The 15,227-nt window shown below is 30.7% G+C and overlaps 1 protein-coding gene across 8 annotated transcripts in view; it reads left to right on the top strand.

The window, feature by feature from the left end:
- Positions 1 to 14,075, top strand: part of DGKH (diacylglycerol kinase eta) — a 210,182-nt gene extending 196,107 nt beyond the window's left edge. For 7 of the 8 annotated variants that reach the window (XM_074299184.1, XM_074299187.1, XM_074299182.1 and 4 more), the window contains one exon: positions 3,649 to 14,075. In XM_074299184.1, coding sequence (XP_074155285.1) covers positions 3,649 to 3,738 — 90 coding nt within the window. In that variant the 3' untranslated portion in view covers positions 3,739 to 14,075. The remainder of the gene's footprint in view (positions 1 to 3,648) is intronic. The other variant, XM_074299188.1, reaches the window with a different exon arrangement.
- Positions 14,076 to 15,227: the final 1,152 nt, after the last annotated feature.

The raw sequence follows: 15,227 nt of genomic DNA, 5'->3' as shown, positions 1-15,227 counted from the left end.
AAGGAAAGAGAAAGGGAGTCTGGAGAGAACTTTGGAAGCATACTTACAGTTAATGGGTATGATACAAAAATTTAGCAAAAGAGGTCAGACAAGTAAGGGGAGAACCAAAAAAGAGAAATGACACAAAAATCCAGAGGGTTTTTATAGATTTTGTTTGTTCTTGCTAATAATTATTGCCTAGAAAGAAAGAAACTATATTACTTTCTCAAAATTAAAGGAGAAAGAGGAAAGTAAGTGAGGGAAAAAGTGTTCATTTGGAAGAAAGCAAGGCAAAATGGAAAAGACTAGAACTGAGACTAAGTAGAATAGAAGTATAGCCTTAATTCTGCTACTACATGGCTATGGGTACAAAATTCTTTCACCCATATTGGCTTTATCCATAAATTCTAGGAGATGCACTAGATGCTATTTAAATACTTTACAACTTTCAAAAATCAGTAATTCTAATTGTAATTGTTATAAAGACTTTTTAAATAAAAGAAAAAATTTAAAAGCATTATAATTTTAGCATCTATACACGTTATAAGTTTCTAAGGGTTTTTATAATATCTAACATCTGTAGAGCACTTTGCATATATGATGTTATTTGTCACATCTCTATAACAGTAATATAATGGTGTATCCTTGTAGACTCATAGAGAGAAGTCTGTATCAGTTTTGGTTATAATGGTTTCTATAAGCTCATTTCACAAGAACAGGAAATAGTTTAAATAATCCTGTCTTAAATGATACAGTGCTGAGAAATGTTTTTGAAGCCTTCTATTTTGAGATTCATTTGGCACTGTCTAGTGGAGATTAGGTATCATTTATACTTCTTAAGTGCTTAGGTTCCTATTAGATTTGGGGACTGAATGGTTGGAAAATATGCAGTCTAAATGTAACCTAACAATCCCAAGGACAGTCAATTCCCTTGTCTAGCAGAACTTTTGAAAGATATTTGTTTTATTTTTGACAGAAAATCAGTTTAAGAGTTCTTGGAAATAAAGTGCTAATCAGTAGCTAATACATATCTATTAAAATCATACTAACATTTTATTTCTTTCTTGAAGATGATAAACTGACTTTAAGGACGAGGAACATTGTAAGGTTCACAATTCTGTCTTTCAGAATGTAATCAAACTGATTAAAGTACTAGAAGTATTATTTTTTTTAAGTGTAATAATGATAAGGTAGGTAAACATTGACTATCAAATTGTACTATCTAGGTAGCTGTCAACAGTATAATGAATTTTGAAGTATAACTAAGTGTTGAGGCTTTTTTTGGCTTTAATATTAACACTTGTGCTCTGGGAGTGTTCTCATTGAAGGGTATAAAAATCTGGTGAGCATTGTAAGCCTGCTCTTGCCACAGTACTGATAGTTATTTCTGTCAATAAAAATGAGTTCATTAGGTTAAGACCATTTGAGCAAGAGGAAAGCAATGGTGCTGGACCCACAGTTGTCTTGCTTTAAGGACATACCTCTAGTAAGTAAATGAATGAATGAATCAATGAATAAACAAACGAATGAATGAATAAAAAGAGAAATAAAGAGGTAAGGACATTGCGAGAAGTTTGATCACTGGTACACATAGTTCAAAAGGTCCACTGAGGGAAATACTACACAGTACTTTATATACCCATACAGTATAAAAGGTAAATGCATTATGAAAAAGAAAATAATGTGATTTCATCAATATGGGGAGCTTCTGATATGGTAATTTCTCCCATGAAGCTGCCTTTGAATTAGTATATAAATCCAAGAGAGTTAATTTATATGATGAGAAGTGAGATAGCTTTTCTGAGGTCACTCAACTATAGCATTTGAATCCAGGGTTTTCTGAGTATAAGTCTAATACTCACTCCCTTAGTTCATGCAACATGCCACTTCTGAAGAAAATAACATTTCTGTGGATAGTTGCAAAGCAAACATTTAAAAAAATTTTTGACAGGTCAATTGCATATTAAAAAAGCTTTATAGGAACTGATCTGTAATCTCTCTCAATAGTTATAGATATTTGAAAATGGAATTTTGGGGGGAATTATTCAAAAGTATCTCTATTGTAATATTCATATTAACAAGATTCATGATTTTATGGGTTTGTTGATGCTTTTAGAAAATATGGCTATAAGATAAATGTTATCACATTTAAGAAATTTTGAAGAATGAATAAGGCCAAGATTTTGAGAGAATTGGGTAGAAATTTGGAGTATTCTTGTTTTCATTCTGTTTGGACATATGACTTTGCATTTCCTTTTAACCTTACATTGCTTTGCATGTTGCCTAAAGCCACTAGTTTGTAAGTCATTTAAATGATTTTCTAATTTGATAAGAAGTTGTCTAATTTTAAGTATTAACAAAATGTTTGGAATGATTTCTTACAAAGAAGTACTGTAATTTAGAAGATTTAATATAGTTAATTCAAAAGATAAAAATTAAGATGAAAAAACCATGTATATATTTTTGTATATATGCATTATATATCTATATTATATATATGTTTGAATAGATAGATGATAAACAGATCGATAGATAAATAGTGTTGAGGGCTTCTGTATAATTTTACAGGAGTCCACTGAGGGAAGTTAAAATACTTTGGATTCTAAAGCAAGGAAATTTAGGTAAACAGTCAGCCAATATAACTTTTATTGAGAAAACTTAGCTCATTATACCACAAAGCAATATATAAGGATTAATCCAGCATTAAAAGTATCTCAAGAAGACTTCAATCAATCATTGTTAATTGATTGGTTAAACCCAGTATAATAGGTTTTCACACTTTCAAAGAGAAAACATGGTTTCATTAACATGGGAAGCTCCTGGTGTGGTAGTATTTTTGCTAAGGGGGAATTATGACTATCTTGGATCAGTACCAATCACATATTTATGCAAGTTCAACATTGATATATGATATTAAAAGATGTTATTGAGATATATGAGAAGTATGAGTAAATAGTCAAAAGTCCAGCATTCAAAGCACTTCCCTAGGATAATCAGGGATACTTATTTACATTCTATAGTTATTCATAGTCACTGATGTAACAATCAAACTTATTTTTGCATATAATTAAAGATTACCAGTAATAATAAATTCTTCATGAACATTTTATGAACAAACGTCTCTAACCTAGAGTGATAGAAATTGGCATTTGCTTTCATACTGTTTTCCCTCATTTTTGAAGTATGGAACTTGAGCTTCTGCAAAAATGTATGATGCTATTGATGCATCAAAACCAGCAATATACATCATTCCCTCATAGGCATCCCTGTGTTTAGAAGGAAGAAATTATGCCATATTTGGAATCTTGAAGACTTACCAACAGTGTTTTCAAAAAATTAATGTGAGGCCTCTGTAGGTACTTTCTTCAGAGGACTACCGTCACAGGTTGGTGATTTCACAGTGAGTTAGATAAAAAAATTCATTTTGTAAATGCCTTTTCTTGCTTCTTGCTAATTCCACATTCAGAACTATTGAGCATCGAACTCAGCGGATTCACTGTGTTCCAATCTTGTTGTTCAATGAATGTTTCATTGTGAGTTTTCCCCTAAAAATAAACTTTCTCCATTCTCTCTCTCTCTCTCTCTCTCTCTCTCTCTCTCTCTCTCTCTCTCTCTCTCTCTCTCTCTCTCACTTTTTTCTCTTTCTTTTTTCTCTTTTTTTTTTTGTAGGATCTGGGGATAACGAAAGTGGGTCATATGAAGCGAATTCTTCAGGGAATTAAGGAGCTAGGAAAGAGCACTCTGCTGTCTGAGGTGTAATCCTACTGGTGCTAATTCTTGAAAGAGGGAAAATTACTAGTAAATGCAAAATTATTGGAGGCAGTTTGCTCTCCTTGTAGTTTACTGTATGGATAAAAAAGCACTAGTGCACCCAAGTAGGTGGGTTTATTTATGTTGTGGATGAAAAGCTTGGTTGGAGGTATTAAAAAAGATTTTGTGCCAAAAAAAAAAATAGTACATTTTGGGAGGCCATTTTCTTATTTTGTGGACCTGGATGTTCAGTGTGCCTCAATACTGAGGAAAATCTAGGAGCACAGTGAGCTACAGTGTTTGAAAGATGAAATTGTGAAGTGGAGTATTTCCTTACTCCTGGCCTAATATGGCTTTCCTGCAATGCAACAACATATCATTATGTAGAGACAGGTTTCATTTTGGCTGATCTGAGGCAGAACTTCTTCCTTGGAATCTCAATTCAGAGGAATGAGATTTAAATCTTATGGATTTGTGTGTGAGATTGATAATGCCTCAAGAGACCAGCATTCAGTGGTCAAGGAAATATAGTTAACTCCACAAATACTGGGGGTACAAATTACAGTGCACAATGTTCCTGCCTGAACTGACATTTTTGTTGCATGACACATTTAATACTTTTAACACTTGAACAACGTCAATATTAGTTTTTAAAAGATTTAATTTATTACTCCCCAAATATATATTTTTGTTGGTTTTTTTCTGTTGTTTAGTGTTTTATTTTACCTAAACATCCTGTGGTTAAGAACTTGTAGATGTGAATACCTTGTGTTTGTGCCATATTCAACACCGATGTACATTTAATGTAAGCTAATTTTCTTTCAGTAAATCATGTGCAGTAGGTATATCAGTAAAGGAATGTCTCTCATCTTACCTATTGTACCAAAAAACTAATACCTGGTTCTCTAAATGAAAAGTCCTATCAAAAAGTTCTCATAGTTCATTTAAACTAAAAAATTATTTCCTGTTCCATCTAGGATGTATAAAATATCTTTGGTATATTTATCATACACATTTCTTGTAAAAATATTTTTTCAGAGATTTAAAAAATATTTAGCTATGGTATTTGTAATCATCTTCTATGTGACACAAGCAGATAGGTATTAGCCCGGTGCTATTTCCATATTGTACCATGGGGCTACCTAATAAATGTTAAAGAAAAGCAACAATTTAACCCAGATATAATCTTGAGATACCATTTTATTGACTTTCTAAACATTTGTTTGCCATATACATACACAAAATAATTCATACAAAAGCAACTAAAATGAAATCTCTTCAAAAGTAAAGACTGGTTAAGTTTTTAATACTTTATCCTTGTGCATATTGTGGTTGATGAAATCATGAAACTCCAATTCAGTAGATTCCTTCATCAGTCTCTGAGTGTCTATTAAAAAAAAAAAAGTCCACTGGGTTCCTGGCTAGCAGACTGTTCTATTATATCACATATCTGTACTTAATGCTTTCATTTCTAATTTATGAACATATGAACATATCTTAATTTCTGCCAAATTATTTGTTTACTATGTTAAAAAGAAGGAATCGTGAGAGGTAATTGAAAGAAGGAATTTTAAATCTAAAAGCTAACATTGGTTTTTAGGCATGATTTGATCATTACCTAATGTGCATTATATGATTCCACAATGACATGCAAACAAAATCCTTTGCTCCAACCCCATTCTTACTCTTACCCTTCTTTATGATCTAAGCACTTTCCTGTTAGTTTGTAAAATAAAAGAGATGGAACCAAAACTTCACAACTCTTATTTCAGAGGTGCCTCTCATGCTAAACCAAAAAGAGAGAAAGAGAAAGCTACCTTGGGAAATAAGAAGTCTTAGTTAGCTACATTTAGCAAAACTAAATAAAAAAATGTTAAATAAAATAAAAATAAAATTTAGCTTTTAAGAAAAAGAAGATTTTTCAAGCTCATATATATTAAGCAATGCACAAATAGCTTAGTGTTTTAACAAATAAATTATTGTTAAATTTTGCTTGACATTGACCCCTTTAATTTTAGGTGGTTTATGTGATATCTCCATGTGATCTCTATTTTTACCCGGTAAAATCTCATTTACTTATAACTTCAAAATTAGAACTAAGATTTGTGTTGCAATTGTCCTTCAGAAGACTCATCCCCCAAAAGCAACTTTGATGTTAGTGATTTAATTTTAAAAATAAAATTAGAGCATTACTCCTTGTCTGTGTGCAAAACTGTCTCAGCCCAATTCAGTACACAAACAGTTATTTCTGGGTTTTATCCCTTAGCTTCTCTGGGCTCCCATAAGCTTGACTGGAGGAGCCAGCTTCCTTTAGTTAGTAAGATACAGAAAAGAAGACAAAGCCTTTATAGGTAGAGTATGAAAGTAGGTTTGTGGAGTGAAATGGAAGATGTTTGCTCTCCGATTCATACCATGATTTGGCCATAAAAAACTTATTTCCCTTGACAGAGCTGGTTGAATTACCATCAGTGCCATGGTGGGCCCAAACTTCCTCTGATACCCTCACCCCCACCCCTTCAAGTGCTTAAGAATGCAACAGAAGGAAATGTGAAGTCCTGCCTTTGGCCAACTTTTACAAAATGGGAGGCTGGTTTCTATTTGTTCTTTTGGACTAAAAGAGAACAGAGTAGCTCCTAGGCAAAATTTTAAATTTTTTTTTCACTCAATGTATATTTTTCCAATGAAATATCATATAAGAATGAATCTTTTGGCAACAAAAGTCCCATAGTAACATTTTTGTTTTTGATTTAAACATGCTTGTGTTTGGCTTTACCTTACATTTGAGAATACAAAGCAGGGTTAATTGTGCATTGAAAAGTTGGAAAGTTTAAAGTGGTAACAATTAAAATCACTTTTTGCATGTAACCCCTTCAAAGAAAGAAATAATGAACTAAACAAGGATATTTTGTTTTGTAGTGTGCTGTTTTAATTCTATAAAATAGTACTTCATAAATTAATGGTACCTTGAAAGAGAACTCTGAAAGTTAACTCACTGCTTCCCTAATTTCAGTCACATAATTTCATATGTGATATATTTTATTATCCATTATTTAATCAGGTATCTTTTCAAAATCTACTTAGTTTAAGAAATGTTTTACTTATTAGTGTTTATGTATAGGTTGTTATTTACTAAAAACATTGCCAAAGATGCACTAGCCATTTTAGTGCCTAAGTGGAACTACTTTAGGCTGTTTTAATTATGTGTTGGTTCAGGAAAAAAAAACAAAAAACTTTAATGCATACTGTGACTTAAACAATTCTATTTGATATTAATTCTACACATGATTTCAAAGCATATTCAGAACAATTTCTTATTGAGAAGTCAGTGTTTTAAACTTTCATGCTATATAGATGTGAATTCACTACAGGATGTAGCTAACTAATTATGCACTGAGAAAATCTCTCAACCTAATAAATGCTTCTGTCTCCTCTCCCTAAATATCTTGCCTATGCACCTTGAAAATGCATGGAGAATAAAGCTATAATGTTAGACAATGGTTATGCAAGTAGAAGTATAAATTAGATAAAGATGAAGCAGCCCTGAAGTTTTCCCAAATGCAAAGACATTGTATAATGAATGAAGGATGTCCAAACAGCTCTCAGAATTTATACATTTCCTACTCTTCATTCTGCTAGTGCTATGTGAATGTCTGTGTGTGTGTGGGGGGGAGGGCATGTTTATAATGAGTAAGAATTATGGGTGGGGTGAGAGTATGCGTGAAAGTGTATAGAATTTAATTGTATTGTTTTTATATGAGTTCTTATTGATTTTTCTTCTCTCTGTACAGTATTTTTAATTGTGCTTTCCCCCTTTTTCTAGTAATCAATTCATCCATCAGCCTCTTTATAGGATGGTACTAGCTACCTTTGAACTATAAGAAGTTTTCTTAAAGAAATACTTTAAATTTGAAGAAAAACCAGAATTATTATTATTTGAGCATACAAGAACATTACATTGGTTTTCACCTTATCACTTATTCTTGTTCTTGCTTTGTTATTTTTCCTTCAAACTAATTTTTGGAAGTAGAAAAGAATATATAAAATACAATATTTCGCATTATTTAAGAGGCAAAAGGCAGCTGTGTTTTAGTGGTTTGTTTGTCATATATTCCATTCTTTAGGGGAAAAGAACTCCTCTATAGTCACTTCTAATGCATCAAAGTCCAATTCAATATCACTTTCAAGTGTAAACACTATTTTATTCAATAGAAAAGAAGAACTTTATTCGATTCACATGTTTAACATGCTCTATTTACTTATATTTATATGGTGAATTGCATTTTTAAAAATTACCTTTCAAAGTCTCGTTGAAAAAAAGCAAAATTAAAAACAAGCCATAATGTTAAGATTGTTCTCCCTATCCAAACACATTTTTAAATATTGTTTTTCTAAGTTATAAAAGTTGTGCGTGTGTTTTATGTAAAACATGATAAATTATCTATTTGAAATTGCATTTCAGAGTAAATTAATGAAATCTCGTGGAAGGTAGTACTAATTCTACTATTCATTAAAATGCACGAGTTTGATACTCTGTAAAATAAAATATGACATGTAAGCTGATAAGGACATAGAATATATTTTGTTTGTGATCCTTAATGTTTGATTGCACTATTAATGTTTACCACTGTTTATTCATATCTATATCTGTACCTCTAAGTATTAAAGTTATGAGTAGCTAATTTTTTTACAGTTCTGGTAACTGGTAATTAGTGATATAGAAGGTTTTGATAAGTGTAACAGTTACAGTTTTATGAAAGAGATATTGTATATTAAGATAATAAATTGGAGTAATATATTTATCCTGTACCTAGGAAAATACATGGTAATTCCAAATTGTCAAGTTATAAATTGGTTATTTGTCCTGTTTCAGAAGTGAGTTTGAAGTCTCACTTTCACATTATATAGTGTATTTATACAACAGGCTTTTCCTTTTACTGATTTTGGGTTTTTTTCCTAATGAGTGTTTTGCTATGATTTTTATATCAGAATATTATCATGCTGCTCATTCAAACTGCAAAGATTTATTCTGTTTTGCAGTAATTTTAAGCAGATAAAATATTTGAGAAACAAATAGCTTTATATATTTGGTTAACTTTGGGGCAAAATTTTAATATTCTGTTTTTGAAAAGGAAAAAAGGAGGAAATATTGACATCAATATTAGTAATGATAGACTGCATTAACAAGATAATAATCAGTAGAAGGCTTTACCAGTTGTATAAATCAATGTATTTATCTCTATAAAATATATAAATGAATTTAATCTTTTATACAAAAATGCATTTTCTAGTTCTTTTATACTGCTGTTGCTTACTTGTTAATAATGCTGTTAATTTGCTTACATACTTGAAGCACTCATTTCTGTCAAACAGAAGCCCATCTTGTTCCTTTCTGAAATCCCTTGTTACTAGAAAGATGATTTTCTTTCTTCTCACAGATACATGGATGGCTGAAGTTAAATACTGCAGCAAATATCACTTGGGATGTTATTGCAGAATTACTGCATTTTTTTAAAGTGTGGAAAATGAAAAAATGTAAATGAATTTCAAAAATTTAAGAATGCTGATGTTTTATCCACATGTTCCAGAATGTTAATTTTTTTTTCTTTATCACCCAAGCAAATTTTCTTCAAAACTAAATTTCTGCCTAATATTAATTGTCCATCTTTGTGGTTTGGGAGAATTAAATACTTGCACCCTAACATCTATACAAATAAGCATTAAAAAAAAGTGTTTCAGTTTCCAGAATAGCATTAAGACCCACTTTGGAGTGTCATTCACAGTTATTAAAATTTGTGTTCCCAATTTCACTGTCTGTATATGTATATAGTTTATTTGCATTGTTTAGAAATCTAGGGAATCCATTTTGTTTTCTCATCAATTGTCAACAAACAATTATATAATTGGGTGCATACTTGTCTTTTTAATTATGTTGATACATGTTTTAAATGTGTTTTATATAAAAAACTTACAAGTTTTGAAAAACAAAATTTTAAACATTTTCAAAAATCACATCATATAACCAAAAAAATCTATTCCAGATTAGTATGAACTACATTGTGTACCTCAATTTAGCTTTTTATTCTTAGAAACCCTAAATTCAATTTATGCCAGTTTGCTTTTATAAGGCAACTACCAGATTTTTGTAAATTTCCAAACTGTTATGGAATATTAGGGATATTTTTTTAACAAATTATTATGACTTTTAAAAATGAAAAAAGAGACTTAGTCACATCATTTATTATCTATTAGCATGTAAACTGATGGAAAGTGACAACTCAATTATCAGCTATTATTATTAGACAATATAATTTTGACACCAAGATTCAACAGAATATTTTTTGAGGGTGCAGTTCACTACCAATCTGGTTCTTATTGTAGTTAGCTTTTTCTGCTTCTGTTCTTCTATCCTTTGTATTTACTTTCTCCTTAAGAGAAGACAGAAATCTGACTTTAAATTTGGAATACATTCGAAATATGATTTATGTGGCCTGAATGAAAATCTATTTACAATTGAGGAAGAAATGTAGAAATCAGAATAATTTTTTTTGGTGGTGGTCATGGGGTTGACCTAGAAGGCAAAGTCACAGAAATCAGAATAAGCTTATTATAATAATCAAATTACCAGCTAGTATGATGTCATTATTGAATTATTACATAATGAAATGTTACCTACCACCTGGGTGTTGCTTTAAAGGATTTGATCAAGTATGTTCATGTTCTTTGTTATAAGATAATTTGTCTTATGGAGTTGTGATTGCTATCAAAGAAAATACCCAGAATAGCAGATGTTAAAATATAAGAAAAACTGGATTAGAAATGATTGGCCAGGTATTTTCATATTTCTTTTTTTCAGACTACATTAGACTAATGTCAAGACTGATCAGTAGACTATACAACAAGAATGATTAACATGAAACATGAAAGATTATGATTAAGTGGCCTATTATAAAATGAGAAGAAAGTAAGGTTCTTTCTTCCTTAAGAAAAAAAAAAAGTTAAATTTTGAGTGGTTTCTCAACATATAGTGAGATTGAAAATTTTCAAAATTGTACATTTCTAAGGTTCTTCCTTCTAGCAAATGAAACAGAAATTCTATTGTTACTAGCTTAGGAAAGATGATGGAATAACAACAAAAATTATCTAGTCTCCAGAGAATTATAGTAATTGAACTGTATATAAAAAGAATTTCCCCTCCAGTCAAGAAACATAATAACCACTAATTGGAAACAAACTATAATATATAATAATGCTATTAATGGAAATTGGGAATTTTTGATACTTTTTAAGTGCCAAATCAAAGTTCTTACAGTGCCTATGTCATTGAGACTACTGCTGGGGTAGGGTGGGTCATGACTATCTCAGGTTACATAAAATCTGTTACCATTTAGACACAGTTTAACAAAAATGTAAACATAAAATCCAAACAATACTGGTTTTATATCTTTTCAAAAGATAAAATTTGGGAAGAACCTAAAATTTCATCTAAAACTATTAATATACAGTCTTATTGTAGTTTTAATCTATTAGAAGACCTTATACTTTGTGTGTGTGTGTGTGTGTGTGTGTGTGTGTGTGTGTGCTCGAGCATAAATTTGTCACAGCTAAAAGCTAAGCTGAACCTTATGTGCAAAGCAGGGAGAAAAACTTAAGTTCATGAACTATAGAATATCAAAACTGAACAAAACTTTAAATAGGTTTTAGTTAAGGAATTTTTAACCTTTTCAAGCTGGTGAAGTTTTATATATGGATCCCTTCTGAAAATGATGTTTTTAAATGCATAAAATAAAATTCAAAGGAAAATAAAAGTTATCAAAAATAAAGATGTAATTTTTCCCATCAAAGTTCCTGGATCTCCTTAAATCAATCCTTATAGGTCCCTTAGAAAGAAGGATGGAGTTAGGGGGTCTGTGGACCTTAAATTAAGAATTCCTAATAAGATTTAATCTCTAATTTTAATATGAAGGAACTGATTTGCCTAGCACATGGTATGCTTTAAAGTATGTCTTGATTGATTGAGTTCCCAAGATCATATTATACTTTATAAAAGAGCTGAAGCCAAAAATGAGGTCTTTTGATCTTAGGTTCAGCATTTCTTCTACTCAGGTGATGCTGAACATATTTTGGTAAAGGATAGCAACTGATTACCAAAATGACAACTATATTTTTATCAGAAAATATTTGCAAAACTGAATTCCTAATTCAATATATAAGCCTATGAAACTCATATATATTTGTGAATTTGAAACATATAATTCACTGACAGAAAACAGTTATTGTTATTTTTAAATTTTGGACATTGATATTTGTCATATATGATATGAATACACGGACATTTTACACATTTATCAACTATTCAGAATGAACAATATTCTCAATGATTTTGCATACTGAACAAAATGAAACATCCAAATGAAACTTTCAAATAGAGCTTATTTTTAAGTAAAATGATCTAAACATTCTGAGTCTTTAAGTTTTCTAAACACTTCTAGTTTATTACAACTTTTAATTATTATTAATGTCACAATCTGGGGGCTTGGGAAGTTACAACATCACTTAAAGAATAAATCTGTTTCCTATTAAACAGTTTTCCTTTTGAGATTTCTTTTTTTTTTTTTGTCAGATGAGTTTATTACTAAAAAGATACTTAAAATTATATTTTAAAGAAAATGAGTCTTTCAGACAAATGAGGTATATTTTATTTAAATTAACATTGAATTCATAGTGAAAAGCACAATCTCTATCCTACCCCATCTTCCTGTAATAAGTGTGCATTACAAGAGACTCATTCCATCTTTAAGGTCAGATATTTTCATAGCTTAGTGATGGCATCAAGAACATTTTAAACCATTTTTTGTTATAAACATATAGTTTAATTGATTATTCCTCATAATTACAGATTGTACTGAGTGATCCAACTCATAGTTTTTAAGTTTAAATATGAGTTAAAGTCAAGGTTCTTTGCAGAAGATTGAATTTTCTACTTCACTATAGAAACCAAAACACATAACATGAAGTGTTAATATATACCTATAGAAAAAACATATAGTCATATTTCCTGAATTATTTCAAATATTTTTGAAGATATATATACCAATTTATAGATATATAAATTATATATATCTACATATTTGCATTTCTAATCTACTTATTATATAATGGAAAGTAATAACATGTAACATTCAGATAAGGACACATAATTATCCTAACATAAAGTTATAGTAAATATATTATTTTCAGATTCATGTGCATTAAATTATCTGAAATAAAGAATCATTCACGAATTTTAAGCAAAGCATCTTTGAGCACTGTAAGTTTGTTGGGTTTTGGATAGTGGTTTGCATTTTTGATGTTGTTTTCCATTTAAAAAAAAAGTCATGAATATCTATAGGCTAAACGAAAAAAATTCCTAATTAAAAGCATTAATTGAACAAGCCTAATTTGGAATCTTTGTTAAATGTCACCTATTTGTGAGCTTCACATAATTTCTGCAAATCAGCTTTTATCATGTAAACCATCTAACAAAAAAGATGAAGCACGCTGATTAGGCATGCCATCTTTACACAATACACATTTGTTTTCTCTTTCAGCAAAGATGATCACAAACTGAGTGGATTTCCTGTTCATAATCATCTTGACAGTATGAAATTAAAATGCAGTTCCTCCTGACCTGCTGAAAAAAAAAAAAACTAGTCTTTTGGTGGTATTTCTCTTCTTTTTCAATCTTTGTCATTTGTTTGTTTTTAAAGATTCACTTAATCTATTGTCAAACACCCATCAGTTCACAACCAAAAGAGGCAAATTGGCTTCTCTCTATTTTTACAGTGGGCTCTGTTTGCTACAGAAAAGAGTGAAACTGTATGTTTGGCAAATATGCCAATGAAATATATCTATTAGAACATGAGTCATTACTTTGACTTTATTTGCTTTTAATAATTGTAAGGAAATGTTGAGTTTTATTTGTTTACATACTGTTTACAATGGCACAGTTTTATTTTTAATATATATATATATATGTATACAACAATTGAGGTATTTATTGCATACTATTTTAAAGATGTTTTATGTGTTTTCACCTTTGGAATATATTGTTACATTTCCTTGTACAGAGATTTTGGTGGCTTTGTTAATGTAGTTAGTAATTTTTATGACTACTAAGTGACCAGTTTTCGGTGCCTTTTATTGTTGGATGCATGATTATATATTTATTGTATGGAAGTCACTGAGATGTGTATTTTTGTACCCTGCTGGAAGCAATGGTTGATTTTGTTGTATATAATGATGGGAGATGTCTCTCCTACAGGATCCTTACTTGAGATCTTTCTTCTCAAATAAACAGAATGCATTCAGTGGATGTGTCAAGCCTAAATTCTTTCACAGTTATGGGGAAAGGGAAAGCTCTCAATTACAAGTTAGACTTGGAATTTTTCTGCTGTTTTTTTTTTTTTTACAAGAACCATGACAACTCAAAAAATGTACAAATGCACATAATCTATAAGACATTTAAATCTAAATTTTGAAACCTTGATCTCACAAGGCAATTTTTAGTTGAATGTGGGATTGAAAATCTTTTCCATGTCATCTTTATTAACTTATTATTTGCAATTTTGAATCAGCGAATATTTTAGGTGTTCTTTCTTCCACAAGTGGAGACAAATATATGTTTACTTATGTTAAGAAAAGCAACAAATATTTTAAAGTCTTCTTTGGAGAGCATTTTGAGTGCCCACAAAATTAAGGATTTTACCCATCCCAACTTCCTCTATTCCATTTCCATTTTAATCAATGCTTTCTTCTGAAGGCAGTGGAAATCTGTTGATGATACAACTATCTCAATCCTTCATTAAGCATTAAAAGTGCAACTAATTTAAGAATCAAGAGATTGGCCATCGTGTGAGGGAATTCTTTTCAGCCATTGTCATCATTACTTGACTACTTTCTCCACTTGGATACTCAGAACTGCTTTCTCTTGATTCTCTTCCTACTCACTTTTTCTCAGTCTCCTTTGCTGGACATCCTTGTCCTGTGCCCCTTGCTTGAATTTATCTTAGGAATCACTATGGATCCTCTCCTTTATAAATATAAATATATATAGATATACACATGTATCTATATATATTTATACATACATATATGTATGTGTATAATCTTGGGGCTCAAGAGAGATGAAAGATTATACATACATATATATGTATTATGTAAGAAAATGAACAGAATGAGAAGATAGAGCAGCTTATGTGAACAGCCAAGAGGCCTTCCATATAGAGTATATGGAAGAGACTAAGGTATAAGACTGGAAAAGAAGCAGAGTCAGGTTATGAAAGGTTTAAAAGCCAAAGGATTTTATATTGGATCCTGGAGGCAATAGGTAGCCCCTGAAGTAAGTGGATAAGGGAATAGGAAAGGAAAAGGGGGCTTTGTGGATAAACATGAGCATTATGAAGATCTCTGACAGCTGAGTGGAAGTTGGACTAGAAGGAGGAGAGATTTGAAGCAAGGAG

This window comes from Sminthopsis crassicaudata, chromosome 3, assembly GCF_048593235.1.
Source record: "Sminthopsis crassicaudata isolate SCR6 chromosome 3, ASM4859323v1, whole genome shotgun sequence".
Lineage (NCBI taxonomy): Eukaryota > Metazoa > Chordata > Mammalia > Dasyuromorphia > Dasyuridae > Sminthopsis > Sminthopsis crassicaudata.
This window is presented reverse-complemented; position numbering and strand designations above follow the sequence as displayed.